The sequence below is a fragment of the Folsomia candida genome, unplaced genomic scaffold (genome assembly GCF_002217175.1).
Source record: "Folsomia candida strain VU population unplaced genomic scaffold, ASM221717v1 Fcan01_Sc049, whole genome shotgun sequence".
Lineage (NCBI taxonomy): Eukaryota > Metazoa > Arthropoda > Collembola > Entomobryomorpha > Isotomidae > Folsomia > Folsomia candida.
The window spans coordinates 610840-628855 of NW_019091241.1; the positions used below are offsets into that span (position 1 = coordinate 610840).

General features: G+C 40.0%; 1 protein-coding gene across 1 annotated transcript in view; it reads left to right on the plus strand.

Moving 5' to 3' along the window:
- Window positions 1–13050, plus strand: part of LOC118433375 — a 45550-nt gene extending 32500 nt beyond the window's left edge. The window contains exons 5-15 of the mRNA XM_035845275.1: window positions 5339–5413; window positions 5743–5802; window positions 6066–6340; window positions 6583–7174; window positions 7259–7459; window positions 7615–7842; window positions 8213–8603; window positions 8980–9469; window positions 9875–10380; window positions 10925–11341; window positions 11653–13050. Of these exons, the coding sequence (XP_035701168.1) occupies window positions 5339–5413; window positions 5743–5802; window positions 6066–6340; window positions 6583–7174; window positions 7259–7459; window positions 7615–7842; window positions 8213–8603; window positions 8980–9469; window positions 9875–10380; window positions 10925–11341; window positions 11653–11762 (3345 nt within the window). The 3' untranslated portion in view covers window positions 11763–13050. The remainder of the gene's footprint in view (window positions 1–5338; window positions 5414–5742; window positions 5803–6065; window positions 6341–6582; window positions 7175–7258; window positions 7460–7614; window positions 7843–8212; window positions 8604–8979; window positions 9470–9874; window positions 10381–10924; window positions 11342–11652) is intronic.
- The last annotated feature ends 4966 nt before the right edge of the window (window positions 13051–18016 follow it).

The following is an 18016-nucleotide window of genomic DNA, read 5'->3' on the forward strand; positions in this document are numbered from 1 at the left end:
CTCCGCCCCCCTTATAGATTGGCGGAGGTTGTTATTAGTTAGCACCCAGTGAAACGAGGTCCGACTTAATTTGTGGTTTTGGATGGTTGCCGTTTGTGTCTATTTTCAGCCCGAGTCAGGACTTATGTAACCCATGTGCCCGTCATTCTGTATGTCTGTCTGTCTGAGACACGACAGACCTGAAACGACTGAACCGACTGAGGAGGACCTCCTGAGTTCAGATTTAGCACGTATATAAGTATGTCAAAACAAAGTTGTGAGTTAAGTTCGAAGATGAGAAATTTATTGACCGGTGGGGGTCACGTTCGTGGGTGGGGTAGTATATTCAACAAAATTTCAAAATAGTTTTAGCTGAAATTTCGCACACATATTTCTATAGACCTGCAATGAACGTTGTTGAGGTTAAATTGGAAAACAATTTTGAACCACAGAGTAAGTAGTCTGGTCAATTCGGCCAAAAATTTAGAAGCGGACTCCGTCCCTGACTCGGGCTAAATGAAGGCTGTACACGGGAGGCTTTTTATCTCTGAAACCATGTTGTTGTCCACCAGTTGGAGGATCGAGCAGAAAGCATTGCTGCTCTTTTAGTCCGTTTGGTGATTTCTTTGCGTTTGCCATTACTTTCACCAATTTCACTAAAATACCATCTCTATATATATATTAAAAGAGGCGAATGTATTGTGCTGGGTTGGTGGCATACGTAGGTTAGAAGTGGGCACTTGGTTTACTTTGTCTGCAGAGTAGAGAGAGAAAAGCTATGGGAAATTAAGACTGTACAATTTTGTTACCTGAGGTGAAAAATTAGTAAATTAATGATGCTGTAATGGGCTGATAGATACGAATCCCAGCTAATTTATAATTATACTTAATTGTTCCATAATTGCTCCAGCGTTCCCTTGAAGGCAAGAATTTTAACGCCAGTAAATAAAATTTATTCAAATTCATTATGTCGTGTCAAAATTGGCATGGTGAAATCGTGTGACCCGTTTTATGCAGGGCCCCTTGAGGAGAAGAAGGAAGCACTGCAGTGCAATTTTTCCCCCTCTAAAGTCCAATCTTCTCAAGGCAGCGATAAATTAAGTGCGAGGAAGATCTCCTTCTCCGAAAGTGCGGCTTCTTCTTATCTTCTTTTCCTACTTCGCTGGTCTGCTCCTATGTCCAAGGTTTTCCTTATACTTTTGAACCTACCAGGGTTCCACATCAAATTAAATTTTCAGAAAATACATAAATACAATTCATGAAATCTGGTCGAATTTATTGTGGGGGATGAAAATTTAAATTAATATAATTCTTTATAGATTTTAATCATGTTAGGGAATAGATTAGTTCGCGGTTCTGAAAATTGTTAGCTGTAGGAACTTAACTGATAACTTAATTTGCTACTACGAGAGTCACATGAAATTGTCGTTATTAAAAAATGCATTTTAATTTAGAGCTATTATTTAACCGTAATATTTGAATTTGAACTAGAGTTCAAAATTCGCTTTCAACATGTCAAAGTGGTTGGAGCGGAACCCTGTGAAGCATTGGACTGGACATGGTTCGAGTAAATGGGGGAAAGTTGCGTTGGGCCGGAACTGCTTTCACTTTCATTTCATGATGTTTATTTCTTCGCGTGGAATGTGCTGATAGTGATGATGCCAGGAAAAATGTGTCCCCGCTAAACAAGAGGATCAAGAAAACAAATAAAATATAAATGAACAATTCGACCCTCAGGCATAATTGGGATCGAAAAAGTTCTTGGGTTCCCTTTCAAAATTGGAACGTGGAAATTCGTTACAAAAAACGATTTGGTTTAAAGTAGGGTTCTTTATCTCAAAATCCTTTTTTTTAAATAAGTGTTAATTTTTCTGTGATTGGCACCTAACTTGGTCAAATAAATCAATATCTCCCTATTATAAAGGTTTTATGTACTGTATTGGGTAAAATATTAAAAAAATTAAATTAAGCGATATATACAAATAAACTAGATGAAAATCTAATTTGCACGCTTGACTCGGTTATTTACAGCTCCGTAAAATCTGTAAACTCACACATTTCTTAAATTCTTTCCAGATAACCGTTTCGTAGAATATGAGATAAAATCTAAAAATTCCAGATCTATTTTTTTCTCCGAATTATATAGCTCATAACAAAATCAATAATTGATAACTTGGAGTACGTACTAACTTTGCAACATTACAAAGATCAGAATAAAATAGTCAAATATTTCCTGACATAATTTCAAAATTCATAAATAATTTTAAACTTGCCACAAATTCCGATTTATGAATTTGTAGCTATAAAATTTAGGGATTATAAAAATCTAAAACTGCACTAGACCAAAAAGTGGAAATGTGAACAGCACGAAATAATAAGTTTTTTTCTGGTGACATACCGACGTACACGAAGGATTTGGTCGTGTTTCCTCTCCACTTGCAATTCTCTGAGAGTCCATTTCTGTAAATGAATGTCGATGCTGGTCCATGATCCTGGTCCAGATTGGAGATGCGTGTTGACGGGAGTAGAACGCAGAGAGAGAAAGTCACCCACTTTTTTCCCCAACGGTTGGAACAGAATCCGAATTTTGGATGAGAGCCCGAACAGGAAAATACCCGGGTATTCTACTCTCTCTCGTCCTCCCATATTATCAAATACTCGTTACTTGCACGTTTTCGGAGTGGTGTCTTCTGCGGAGAAAGTTGGAGAGGAATGCTGCTTTCTCTTCCGTACTACGAGAGGATCCGCTCTACATATTTGTGGCCGAGGAGCGTCCAATAAGGCAGAAAGGCGAGGGGGAATGTAATAGAAGCAGAAAACATGAAACTTTCGCGACTTTGTTGAATGGAAAAATTTCGAATTTTTATTAAAGTTTGAGAATGTTGTTTGAGAGGTTTTTGTAATATTTTGTGAACCAGTGGTGCCGGTTTAAAAGTATTTCAGTATTTTTTTCAAAAATGTGACGTTAACAAATTGATAATGTTGATTGGTATCAAACATTTGGTCGAGTCGGCTTGTAACAAAAAAAATTCTTCGAGGAATTACGTTTTAAAGAAAAGGTTACCAAATGTAATTTTGAATTCAAATTCAAATTCAATCTGTTATGGGACGAGCAGACAAAGTTGATTTTGTACATTTTGTATATTTCGGAGGTTCGAGTATGTGTAGTCACTCAACAATTCATGTAATTACTAAATTTGTTCAGCGGAAGACTTTGGAAAGCAAAATCAACTGAGGACATCGTAACAAAGCATCTTATTAGTAAATTAGCCGTTTGGAAATCACCCGTTTTTTTAAATGACGTCAAAGTCTCTCAAAACCCTGAAATCATCTTCTAAATCCAAGTAGAGTTGTGCAATGGACACGGCGTGAAAATGAATGCCCCACATTTATGTGCATTACATATCAGCTTCATGTAGGCACCAATTTCAACTGGGAGAAAATAAGGAATTCCATAAATGCCCAAATTTCTAGGGCATACACGGACATAAATACGACTTCGAGCACTCCGTCCTCTGGAGGACTGCGACCTATACGACTGGCGTTACTTTCTCCCGGTTTGTTCCCCTCCTGACAAGTTTAACGAGACGCTGGGCCTGCAAGTTTCTCTGCATAGGGCGGATTTCTGGGCAAGATTTATTACGCAATCCTCTCCGTCGGACGGGCACAGGATATTGTGTTCACTTTTCGTGTCCCACTCTACTTTCGCCTCTCTTTCATTTCCTGCCGGGTTAGGGCTCGCCTGGACATCTGGAGGCTGCAGATGACTGCAGAAATGAACGCTTTACTTTATGAGTGAGCCGTGGTTTCCTCTCCTTCTTGAGGTTTCGATTCTTCAGAGAAAGTTTAGCATCACAGATTTTCTTTGAGGAATAACATTCGCCAGAGGAGGACGCAGGGTTTCGCCAAATTACGAAAATCCAGTAATTTTTTAACATGAAAATCAATCCTGGATGAGTTCGAAGTGGTAGAAATGTCGTACTCGTTTAATTGCAAATTTTAACTATTAAAAATTTGGTGTTCGATTATAAATTCGGAGTTAAAGGAAGAATTGGCATAATTAAAACGCAATTTTAAATTTGACATACATATTACGTGCTAAATAAATACGTCTCGAAATTTTGTATACTACAGAAATTTCTCATTTTCGATAATTTGACGCCATTTATGGATGTTTGACGATTCCGAAACCGCGTTAATTATGAAGGTAAGGAGGACTCGGAGTTAGATTAAAGTTACAAATTGTCTTGAAATAATTTTAATAATTTCCACTTTACTAGTTCATTGAGAGATGAGAGATCATCATACTTTTCTTATTTTGCGAAATTGGAATCACTCAATTTTTAACGAAAACCAGGTTTACATTTCGGATGAAACACGGCATCTGCCCGCAGCAGCAGCGGGTAGTCTGCTTGCTGTGTCACTTTCTTTCAGATTCGACTTCTCTCACTCTTACTTTATCTCGTCCGTGTGTGTCGATGGAAAGTGGTAAATAAGATGAAATAGAAACCACATGAAATAAAATGAAATATTGGCCGAGATGCAAATTTTCTGACTCCTTTTTTGACAAAAGTCGTCGCCACGACACGTTCCACACACGACATCAAAGTCGACGTCGAACCGAGTCTGGTGAAATTCCAAGTGGTTGATTCCTCGGGTGGAAGTCGTCCAAAAAAAAGTGCATTAACGTAATGAAGGAGAAAGCTGCGAGACGTGTTTTTCATGATATGGACTGAAAACTACACTGCTAATAATGCAGCAACCAAATTTGTCCTTCTTCTGACCTTCTACCGAGTAGGTAACGAGTTGTTACTGAAAGGAGATAATAATAATTGCAGCTGAATTTCAAATTTTACGTGGAAACTTTGAATCTCACGGTTTTTAATTTTACATCCCGGTTAAAAATTCATTATGGGACAAGCATATGAAAATCAGAATTATGCGCTAAATTTTAGATTCCAGCATGGAACAAATTTTAATTTCGTATCCAATTTTGTTAACACCTTCAGGTAGTAAATTACTACCAGTTTGTTGGCAATTTAAAGAAAAAATTAAGTTAAAAGACTTATGTTATAAGATAGATTTGTCACGACTACTTTACATCCAATGCTCACAGTGCCATGCTAAATTTGAATTTGTAAAAAATTGTTCCCGTTTTGGTGAGGATTTGGAAGGGTATTATTAAGAGTGGGTGGAGGTATAGTTGAGGAGAGCGTATAATCCGACCCGAATTGACAAGGACTTATTACACGGCTTTCTCCTCATTTGGCACGCACCAGGACTCGACTTTTTCCTCGAGAAACTTGGAGTGAATTCCACTCGAGATTTAATACCCCTTTTTGCCTCCTTTGCTAATTAGGTGATGTTCGACGAGGTGAATATTGGCCACTTCGTGTCGCCCAGCAGAGCCGGCTGTCCAGACGGGTCGCTCCAGGTGAGATAAGAACAAGACATTTATCCATTTCCTTCCAAGTGCTGCGGGCTTATCAGGCCCAAATTAATGAGATTGATTACGTGTGCGTAGTTTTATGTGCGACAATGTACTTGGAATTTATCAGTTTAGAATATAACAATTTCTATATTTCGGGTTGATCAATCTATCAATTTTGAGCTTGACAGGTTACATATTTTGAGCCTACAAATTTTAATCCGTGCGGATTACCAATTTTAATCCATGGAGCTTATCAATTGGCTACAAACCTATAGTTTTGAATGGATGTACCAATAATTCATTTTTGCCTAATCTTGACATTTTTCTCCCAGATCGCGGAGATAAACCGGCCTTTGACTGGCGGAAAGTGGTGTGGATCCGGTTCAGGATATGTAAGTTTATCTAAAAAATCATTTAATTATAATAGAATTCTAAGGGATATTTGTAGTCCTGTCAATTGTACGCACTTTGATAAAATTATAATGAACGCTTCCGTTAGAAAATATTTAGAAAGTCTCCCTTACTTGTGTAACTTTACAATCAATTTGTAATATGATTTTCCTTCGTAAACTTTACCACCCAAATCCCAGCGAAATTTTTATAGCTTTTATTTACCACATTATTTAATTAATAAATAATGCATACTTATTCTCAGGCCGTTTACTTCAGTGAAACGTCCGCCATCGCGCTAACCCTGGGCGTCACGTATTCACCCGACAGCGTGCCCCCTTTGGGTTCTTCCAATCTAAAATTTTCTCGCGGAAGCAACGCCACCACGTTGACGTCTTCTCCGGGGAGGAAGAAGCCCGGACTGGGCGACGAGGTCACCTTGACGAGCAAACAACCAAGCGGGACTTCCTCCTCCACAGTCGACGACTTCGAATTCAAGATCCGTTTCAAATTCATACCCCGAAGTTTAGCCAGTGTCAGGTCAGTGGCATTTATCGAAACTTGAAAATTCTTCTCATTTTCCAAGCGTTTTTGTGGTAGAAAAATAAAAATACTATTGTTGCAAAATTTGAAGTTAGAAGAATTTTGTGTAATGAATTTGCCATAATTTTAGAATATTTAAATTTTAACAATTTTTAAATTCCAAATTGTAATTTAATTTTGTAATAGACATTTCGACTTATGATTTCGTCTTAATTCAGAATTTGTAAATCTGTTTCCAGATTCGGAACTCACGGAAACCCCATCGAACGCGGCGAAGTTGTTCCGGGTTCGTACTGTTCCCGGGATTTCGAGGCGTGTCACCGACGCCGGTGTCGCCTCCAGTCGCCCAATTATCCCGGCCTCTACCCGCGCAACGTTTCCTGTCATTACACCATCCGCCACAGGGCGCAGCAACCCTGCAAACACGTGCTCCTCCAAGTCAGCCAAAACAAGGGGCACAAAGTTCAGCTGAAATCCGTGGCCGCGCGGGTCGCTCAAGTCGCCTCGCAACTCGTGCAAGAAGACGCCATTGTCGCGTGGGAAGACTGCGCGCAAGGAAATCGCGACACAATCACGATTTACGATGGGACCTCGACAGACGACCCGGTCCTTTTGGTCGTCTGTGGGGGTGGTCACATTCCCCCAGTTACGTCCTCCTCGTCGGAATTACTGCTCGTTTTTCGCGCCACTCCGTTCGGAAATCCGTTGGAGGCGAGACCAAGCCCGCCTTATCCGGAACCCCTCAGGGGATTCGAACTCGACGTGGATGTCATCATGGTGGACTCGGAAAGCGCCGAGTATTCAAATGTGAAGAATAATTGCACTTTTTTTGTAAGTGGGACCATAAAATAATTGGAATTTGAAAGTCGTGCTACTTCCTGTGAAAAACATTGGCGGGAATTTTCTTAATTTCAGTTCGTTTCGGAACCCAGCGACAAATGCCTGCTTTTCAAGCCGCAGGAACATGGCGGGAACTGGATTACGGGGAGTCGGGGGAAAGTGACCAACTTGCGTCACACCATCTCACCGAATACGACGTGTCGCTATGAATTTAAGGGGACCAAGCATGAAATAGTTTGGGTCTATTTTGTCTCGTACAGCAGATCTGCGTCGAAGGTACGTTGGCCAAAAAATATTTTAGCACAAAATTTGAGCTAAAAAAATTTGCATACAAATTTGAGCTTGCAAAAAATTTTGTTTGTGCCAAAATGTTATAATTAAGTTCATCTTGTTGTTGCCTTTATAAAAACGTGACCTTTGACCTTTCTCAGGACCCGAACGTAAAGCCGGTAGGAAATTGTTCCTCCAGGTTGAGCATAAAGGACGGGATCGACCTGAAGAACGAGGCGCTGCTGGGCTCCTACTGCGACAACGAACTGCCAAAACTATGTGATCACAAAGCACTGCAGAACGAGTTACGTGTCGTGAGGTCGTGCACAGAGGCGGAATCATACATTTCCGCAGGACCAAGACTGATCATTGAACAGACGTTTTTCGAGGTGAGACAAAGTTTTACGATTTTTCATAACTAAAAAAATAAGACATTCAACTTTCATAATGTAAGATAGAAAATGAAACGTACGATGGGAAGGGATTTTTCGTTACAGATTAAATCTAAAATTTATCAATGTTTATCGCTAAAATCCCACAAAATTTTCAAATGGCGTCAAAATATGTCAATTTCTTCAGAAAATTATTTTTACAAATTGAATTCAAAATTAATTACGCTACAAATCCCGAAATCCTAATTGAATTTTTCAACTTACCTACCAAGAAATAAACCTTGAGAATTATTTATTCTATAAGACAGCAATTAAAAACAGCAATTTAGTTTGAATCATCCCGCCAAAACGTTCGAATTGCTTTCAGGGAACCGCCCTCCGTCCTATCAACTATCAATTTCACTACGAATTTGTTTCCCGCCACTCGGGCAGTGACGGCACGTGTCACCGGAGCTACGTGCTGTCCAAGATGAAGTCGAAAGGGGTGATTCGAACGACGGACAACGTGTTTGATTTTGGGCGCGGGGGAAGAGCGAACCTTTCCTGTACGTACACTTTCATACTTGGCGCCTACGAAGGCTTGAAGCTGACCTTGAAAAGTTCCTCCTTCGGGGACCGCCCCTGCAGAACCATGACCGATTTTGAGACGGGGAGATACATTTGCAATTATTTGGCAACGCCCAGTGCGTCGCATCCTGCGGCGGGAAATAATACTTCTATGGGAAGTGGTGGTGCAGAGAAAGCGGGAAATTTTAAAGGTATGCCATCTCAAAAATTATACTTAAATGCATGCTGATAATTCTTTTAAATTGTCGTTAACTTTTTCGACCGAGAAATTTGTACGTAACACTTCATATTTATTACGTACTTCTAATTTTACTGCATTTTGCTTCAGAGGCAGGGCGCATAAACTTTTTGTTATTTAACATATCTTTACTTAATTCTAATTTTACTGGATTTTTACTTTAGAGTTTAAATTTTATTCGGTATTTACAACAAAATTGGAATGCAATTTTTTGGCCAAATTCAAATTTAATAACATTTTTATCGCGAAATTCAAATGAACATCCCTATAAACTGAATAGTCGTCTTATTTTTCATACCCATATATTTACACTGATCTTACCTTATCAGGACCATCGTCACCCCCACCAAGATCAGAGGTCCACCTGCACGAGTACATCTGGCCTTCTTCCCCCTCCGCGACCAACATCACGTCCCACGCGCACTGCATCTGCTCCAATTTCTCCTCCCCCTCCCCACCCGCGCCCACCTTCACCTTTCTCGGCAGGAAGGTCGAGCTCACTTTCGTCATCGACTCGATGGGCGGGGCAGACTCGCACGAGAACTTTTTCGCCCACTTCGACTACGAGGTCGTGAAGGAGGCCGGGTGTCGCGGGGACAACCACCACATGCGCTCAGAATCCGGCCTCATCTCCCTCGACAGCACCTACATTCACGGCGTGACCAAAAATCCGACCTGCGACCAGTACCCCTGGCTCCTCGAGGCGAGAGAAAACCACTCCCTCTACCTCAGAATACCCGGGTATCCCATGATCGAGGAGAAAGTGACGGGGTCCAGTCGGAGTGGAGGGACGCCGAGTGTGAATCCAACCCCGCAAATGTAAGTATTTTATGCAATTCGGAATTTTTGGGTTTATATTTCACATCAATTTGTCGTAGATAACATTTCGAAAAAAATCATAAACATGTCAAAATTTTTTAAATCGGCATGTTTGGTAGAATTTAAAAATATCAGCCATATTTTTTATAGATTTTTTTAAACGATACAATTTCCATTTTTATGCGATTTAAAAACTTCCTTCCTGTCACGTCACTTATTCGTTTACTTACGTTTACAATGTATTTATTTAATTTTTTGGCGTCAATACTTGTGCAAAAACCTCTTTTTCTAAATTTAGTACGAATACTAATTTGTAATGATTAGAACTCCGTACAGCATTTTTAAATGAGAGCATGCCAAAATCTTAACAAGCACCTTATTTCCTATATCCATTTTGCCCCACAGATTTAACTACTACGACAACTCGTCCTCCTACACGTCGCCAGAGTACAATGCGACATCCCCCTCGAGCAGTGGTGGGGCTGGGAGTGGGACGTCCTGGCACACCAACAACCACCCCATCGACCCCGCCTTGCTCCCAGGCCTCGCGAAATTCCAGCTCGACCGCGTCTGTCCCACCACCAAGAACCGCATCCTCATCTACGACGGGGACAACAAGCTCGTGCAGAAAATCTGTCCCGCCTCCTTCACGAGCACGCTGGCCAAATCCCCCTCGCAAATCGTGGAAATCTATTCGGAGGACTTTGGGAAATTCCATTCCCCGCTCTGGCCCGCACCCAGGGCGCGATTTGTGATCGAATTCGTGGGACGAGAGTTGGGTTCCTATCAAATCAAGTGGTTGGAGCTGATCTCGGCAAAGATGAAGACGACCTTGAAGGCGGCGCAGTTTAATTATGGAGATGAGAAGGTCACAGGTCAGACTGGAGGTGGGAACGCAACCACGACGACGGGTAAGTAAATAAGAGCCGGTTATTTAAATAAATAAATACATGTAGTTCGTAAAAGGTGTAAATGAAGGTTTACAAACGTGAATGCACAAAATGCCAAAAAATTAACTAATAAGTTTTGGAAAATTAGTAACAATTAGGCAATTTCCGCAGTTCTTTGCAAGATTGAAAAATTCGCAATATCTTGAGCAAGTTTACAACTTTAAGAAAATGTATTCGCCATTTGAGAAAGTTTCAGATTTGAGTTTCCTTCATGTTATTTGCAAATTTGTGGAAGGTTTGTAACTTTGCGGAGTTACAAAAATTCAAATATTTTCTAGCTTAAAATATTTGATTTATCTAATTTCAAATGCACCAAGATTCTTGTAAAATTTAATGCATTATTTTTTGGCATTGAAAATATTTTCAAGATTTTTGAGTTTAATTTTTGGTAATATTAAACTCCAAAAATATCATTTTACAAAAATTATGCAGGTTATTTAATACTTTAGATCATATATTTTCGCCCGAAAGTTAAACAAATATCTTTGTCTTAACGTTTTCCCAGACGGTGAGCAAGACGGGTTACGCCCGGGCGGGAAACCATCCTGGGATGAAACGCTGTCGAAACTATTCGAAGGTCAGAATGGAGACGACGACCCGCTCGTGATCGTCGACTCGTCCCAGTTCACCTACTCCGAGACGAATTACCCGATCCGCTCCGGTGTCGGGATTTGCACGTCGTACTGCCCCGAACTCCGCGCCTGCATCAGCGACAAGTTGTGGTGCGACGGGGAGATTCACTGCCCAATCAGTCGAGCGGATGAGTCCAATTGCGACTCCTTCTGGGCGACGGTGAACCAGTTGTTGTCGCCAGCGGTGTACATCCCCGTCGTCGCGGCCGCCCTGTCTGCCCTCTGTTGCTGCGGACTGGTGATTCTCTGCGTCGCTGTGAAACGGATGGTGCTCAAGATGCGGGATAAGGGTGAGTTATCTGGGGGCATTGAGAGATGTATTTAGTTCTATTTGGCGGGAAAATTTGAAATTTAGTTGTAATGCAATTTATTTTGCTAGATTAGATTGGTTTAATATTGTTTGGGATAATTCAAAATCGGGAAAATATGAATCCCAATTCAGGGAATCCGTTACGAAATTGCGGACCTCGCCTTAGTTAAAATCAGTTAAACCCCACCGTTCTCTTATTAATTTTGTACCCCATTCTACTAAAAAATATATGGAGATATTACAAAGTTTACGAAAAACAGTAAAGAAAATATGATTTTTCCTACATTGCAGGTCAACTAAGCCTTGGAATCCCGTCCACGTCTGCGCCCTCGTCCCGCACGTCGACGGTGGATCGTCGTCAGCGCGACTACTTTTACGACCCTCACCAGCCCAACTCTTGATATGATGCCAATTCCGTAGAGTTCATTAGAATTGATAGGGAAACTACCGTCTAGACTTTTTTTGGCGGGAATGCACAAAGTGCCGCCATAAATTTGTGTCCCGTTACACAAATTGCGATTTATTCCTCCAACTATGATTAATAATTGGTGCTTAGCAAGAAGATGAGAAAGCGTCGTTTTTGGTACAAGTTTTTTACCGCGAGGAGAAAGTGGAGAAAGTTACATCCCGACCTTATCTGATGACCCTCAAGTTTGTGCAAGGCAGTCAAATGGAATACTAGTGCTAAGTGGCAAGGGTTCCGTGTTTTTAAGAAATCTCATCTACGTGCTCTTGTGTTATGGCCGTGTTATAGGTGGCAATTGGTAGATTGATATTGTTGATAATCTACACCATGCATTTCATTGTAGAATTCTGTTGTGCTAAAAATTTTCAGATTTGTTAAGTTGATAAATACATCAGTTTTCTATCAATATTCGTGAAAAAATTCATACAAAGGATGTTTTAGGGCTAACTTACATATTTTAGTTCAGGTATTGCAGCCTATATAATCCCACTATGCGACCTCTCAATTGGGTAAAAAAATTTTTTAATCGCCAAAAATACGCACCTTCTTCGTTATCATTTGTGGGTATCTTTCAACTTGCTAAATTAAGGCAAATAAACAAATTCTTAACTCATGGCGTCGAGATTTACAAAAACGAAAAAACACTGGTCGGACGGAACCCTGGGAGAAGAATGGCGAGCGAAGTGCAGTGCCTTCTCAAACAAGACAGGATGTGACGTATATTCAAATATATCACAAAAATTAGGCACACCAATTTTCAACAAGTTTACTCTACCCATTTTAATTTCATGATTTTATTTCAGGTTGGGAATATTAGACATTGTTACCAAATTGGTGACAAAATATTACCAATTTAGGGATAAAAGATTGTCACGTTTAGTTTCACTAACGCGTGAAAGTGGGCATGTGAAGGTGGGAAAATTGAGACGAAAATATTTAGCTGAAACCCGGACTTAAATGAGACTTGTAAATTTTCCTGCAAAACGTGAAATTTCCGAGAATAGTGAAAGTTATCGTAAGATTCTGACTGGTCTGGTCACGATGAAATGTTCAGTAAATGTTAATTGATAATTATAATTGAAATAAGTTACTCGGATACTTGATTATATTATATATATTATTAACATAAACATTGATAAACTATGAAATACACTTAATACATTATATTATATTAGTTGTGTTTGTGAGTAATAAAACTTGAGACATAATTTCCTAAACGCAAATATTTGACATGGTTTCTTATTCGCAGATTTGCTCTTTTTTCATAAAAAAATGTAAACAAATGTTTGACAGTGACGAAATGTTGATCATGAAAATCCTTGCATACTTTTGGATTTTTGTCTTCCTCTCAGTTTTGAAGTGTAGTTTGGCCTGTAACACGAGGCAGAATGAGAATTATGATTCCATTGCACTAAAAGAGGAAGAATTGTCACCGCCTTGGTGGCAATTTTGGTCGAGGGGGAGGAGCAGGGTGGACAAAAATGAGGACGAAACAATCTCTGGACAAGATAAAAGGTGGTATCATCGCTTTTTTGGCTGGAGCAGTTCTGCCGGAGAATCTCAAGCCAAGTAAGATTTTATTAAGGAGACGGAATAAAGGATGTGATTCCACTCAATCTAAAGGGGAGAAAGTGCTCAAGGGGTAAAAATTCTGGGGAAAATGGCAGGTCACCCTCGTGGGTAGGGGTCAAAATATGATCACATCCTTCATGCAAGTTCTCTCCTGAGAGGAATTAGATCAGATGTGAACAGGAAATGAAACGAGATTACACACGAGTGTGAAACCAAATGAAATAAAACGAGGCAGGAAAGTCGTAGTTTTTGGAAGAAAATCAAATCTAGAATTGAATTGCAACTATCTAAAGTGCAATTTTGATACATTCTAATTTTTGAAGTTGATACAAGTTGGCTAAATCAAGTCTAAATCATGCAGGAAATCTATCCTTTTGAAATTGAAATTTCGAGTCCATCAGATTTTTTTGGCAAGAATCACATTTATTTATTGTTCCAAAAACTAACCACTCTCAGGTCCACGGGTACAACGACGAATTCGACAAGTTGGACGGAGTGGGTCTCCAGATGGGGTCCGTCCTCGTGGGAGTCGCAATCTCGAGCAGGAGACCCAACCTCGCATCCCCAAATTAGAAATAGCGGGAAACAGACGCCACAACGCGGGGGGGATTCGTGTCCATCGTCGTGGTGGTGGTCAGCCTCACCGCAACCGCCACCACCACCCGTCGCGTCGTCCTCCTGGTGGTCAAGCATCGCCTCGTGGAATTCTTCAAGCACAAAAGGTTCACTTTTTTACCCTGCTCAAAAATGCGTCCGTTTTACGATTCGATTTCCATTTTTCCTTTTGATCCGCTTACTAATTTTGATTGGATTCGTGCCATCAATTAATGGCACCTAGTAAAACTGCATATTTTGACCTTTGCTCCTCCGTAGTGCAGAAAGTACGCCCTGCAAAATACGACCTCATCGACCTCTTGACCCCGCACATGTGGGTTACCATCATGACGGAAGGGATGTCCGGGGAGGATTTAAATCAGGACGAAGACGACGGGCGACGGCAAGTGGCTGTCAAACCGATCTCGGGTTTCTCCAAGTTGGCTGACTGGTGGTCCGGAAGAAATGTGACGAAGACCAAGAAGTTGGAGGCTGGAGATGGTTGGTGTTCCCTCTTTTTCAAAGATTTCCTGGGATTTCCGTCCACCAAGGGGGACGGAAAGAAGGGGGGAAGAAGGGGGAGGAGGACGACGGGAAAGGTGAGATTTTCCTGGTGGACGTGGACCAAGAAGATGGCGAAGAAGACGCTGAACTTGGAGCAGAAGGAGGAACTGGATTTTCAAAAGTATACGCCAAGGGGGATAATTAAAGGCGTCTATTCCGAGTGGGTGGAGGAGGGGGAAGAGTAGAAATAGTGGGGCAAGGCATGCAAGATTCATGCATGGTATCCATCCTGGCTGAAAATGTGTGAAAAAAAAATCTTCACAATTCAACCACTGTATTTCATAATTAATGTCTTTGTGCAGGGTCGGGTTTGCAATCTTTGTTGCAAATTTAACATGTTTTCAGATTTCAAGCAGGATTATACAAAAACTTCATAACGGTTCAATATTGTAAAATTGTGAAATATATATTACAAATTTAGTTGTGCCAATTTGGCAAATAAAAATCTTATTTTACCATTTAATACGTAAAGAAAATTATACTTATCACAATCATCCGTTGAACTTACAATCAGGGAGTGACCCATTTAGAAAATTGTACTGTTAAAATTTTACTAGCATATTTGAAAACCTTTTATTTTATCTGATTATTCCTAAACTTCAGAAAGGAAAGATTAAATCAGGTTCAAATTTGCGCATATTGATTGCGTGGAAGTAAATGGGATGCGATGGATTCCTGTCTTGTCCCCGTCCGTCACAATTAGCGTTACTTTAGCCACCCCCACTTTGTTCGTATCCAGACATGTCTCCATGTCCCTCACTTTACATAACACTGCACTTCATCTCGCCGCACTTGGAATAATGTGCTGCCCAAATTGTCTGGTTACAAAATTACCCAAGAATCGGGCACCATTCAGTTGCAAATTTGAACACTTGTGTGGTAACGAATCTTTGTCATATTCACACAGTTTTGTTGCTAGATTATTTAGAGCATGGCGAAAGTGTTACAAGTCCGTGATGAAATTGAGGTTAATTTTGTCAAATTTTGCTCCACCTGGAACCGAAGTCAAAGTGAAAGTTTATAAACTAGATCATTTTTGATGATGAATAACCAACAAATGGCGGATGGGATGCAAATAACGTTGCGGCGAACGTAAAATTGACTGACGTCGAATAATTCTTCACTTTTAGCCACGAACTCATAAAAAAATAAGGAAAACTAGCCAAAGCCTGACCCAAAAGTAGTAAGTTGTAAATGTCGTTAAAATTTATCAAACTTTAACATTTACTTGTTAGGATCTCAACAAAATAAAAATTGGTTGTATTCTTGCCCTTTTTGCGATTTGAAAAATTTCTGCAAGATCGTCACAATTTCCAAAATTTGGTGAACGTTAATCTACAAATTTTAGAAAGTTGTTCAAGTTCATTTTTTCCATGAATTTTCTGAGATTGAACATGAACAAAAAGTGCATTTAAAGGTTCTTTTCCTCGAGTTGGGTTTCACTTTGTGTGGAGAAAGCAGCGAAAGTTAAAAAGGAGGATCGATCCATCTTCTTCTTTTCTTCTTCATTTCGAGAAGGAAGCTGAGGACGAGAGGGGATCAGCTTTTCTCAGATTCGGCCAGGATCAGACCGCAGATTTATAGCTTATCATTAAATAAAGTGAGTGAATGAGTAGGTGAGTGAGTGAGTGCATGAGTCAGAGAACAAAGTGGAGCCAAAGCAGCCAGCTTTTACCTTCGTCTCGTGGACTACTTTCTAGCCCTGAATTGGACCATATTTGGAATTATCCCCCCCGTTCTCGATTGATGCAAATGTTTGTGAACTTTTATGTCCAGAAAGTTGTTCGCTTGTTGAAATAAACGGTTTTATTGTTTTCACTAAAGTAGATAGATTCGAAAGTAAATTAACATTTTAGTTTCGAGTAGAATCAATATCTAGACAGAGTTAAAAAATATTTCTTAGATTAATCCACCACCATTGAGAACATTTTGGATTAATACGTACGTACATCATTCAGAGTGTGTATGTATTTTTAATCAGATATCTGGTCCGGGTCAAAGGCTGCATCATACTCAGCTAATTAATTTCACTCGATTTGCAACGAGTAAATTTATTGCAAAAAAATATAGTCACCATTCTGTCGCAAATCCGTCATTACCCACTTTGTCGAGTTTCACGGTGACTGAGCAGAATGCCAAGTTTTTCTTACATAAATACGTAAGAAAAAATTGTCACCGCATTGGATTTTTACGAGTAGGATTAAGGTGTATTTTCACCAGTTTTTTTACACTAAAATGCATAATCCAACACCTTTTCTGGTTGTCTCTTTATGCGTGCGGCTGCCTGGTTTTTGGTCCTGTCACATCGATGCACTACACGGTGGCAGTGGCACTTTTTGGGCCGTGCGTCCTTAGAGGATGGATCATCTCGAGGCGAAAGGATATCACTCATTCCTCACTCGAGCAAACCCACTCCACTCCGTCGCCTTCCATTCCGAGAGAAGAAGAGAGGGGAAATATCGGGAAGATGGATACGATATCGGTCCTACGATGGATGGTCGCGAGATCAGACCAGTGTTCGCTCCGAGGTTGAAATAGAGGAAGAAATTGTAGACCAGCCAAACTTTCTCTTTTGGATTTTTATATTCGGGGGAACCCTGTCCAATTTTTGGCCATGTTTTGAAGTGTATGTGTCTGCATACATTGATCTCATCTCATCTCTCGAGTACGGCGAGATGGCGGCGAGGAATCTATAATATTCCAATTCTCATCTGGAGGGAAAACAGGGAGCCCACTTTCTTTCAAGTGATTTCTCTACCTACACTTTTTTCAAGAGCGGAGTGGTCCTAGCTCAAAATTTTTTTTCTGGGGGAGAAAGTTACCACGTGGGTAATTTCATGATTATGTTCGTTGTCGTTATTTAAACGAGGCTAGCAAAGGAAGGTGTTTTTTGATGGGAATTTAAAAATATTTTAGAGTTAATGCGATTTTCTTTATATTGTTATTTTCAGATTTTTAACTTTATTTTATTTATTTTTGAAATCTGTTTTTAATTTTTGTTCACGGTGTGTGTGATTTATTTCTTTGTATTTCTGTAGATTTATTTTCTTCGTTCGTGTTTTTCTACTATTTTAATTATTCGAATTAATTTTGTTCGTGATTGCATTTTATTTCATATAAAAATTGCATCGCTTTAAAACACAAAAGCCTTAAAGATATACGTATCAGACCTTAAAAAAACCTGGTGTTCTTCTCTGACCCATTCCATCTTGGTTTTGGTGGGTGTGGTCGTGTGTCGGTCCTCCAGCCTTGATTAAAGGCAGGAGAAACACGAGAGTACGTATAGGGATCGATATTTCCACTTGCTTATATACCATCTTCCACATCGCCCAACTAATATTTCTCATCACGAAAACGAAAAAAGGGTAAAAATTGGATATGTTTTTCCACTTTCTCTTCAAGACTTTCTTCAAATTTTTTCTATATCGACTCCCAGAATCCCATCTTCCATCATTTTTG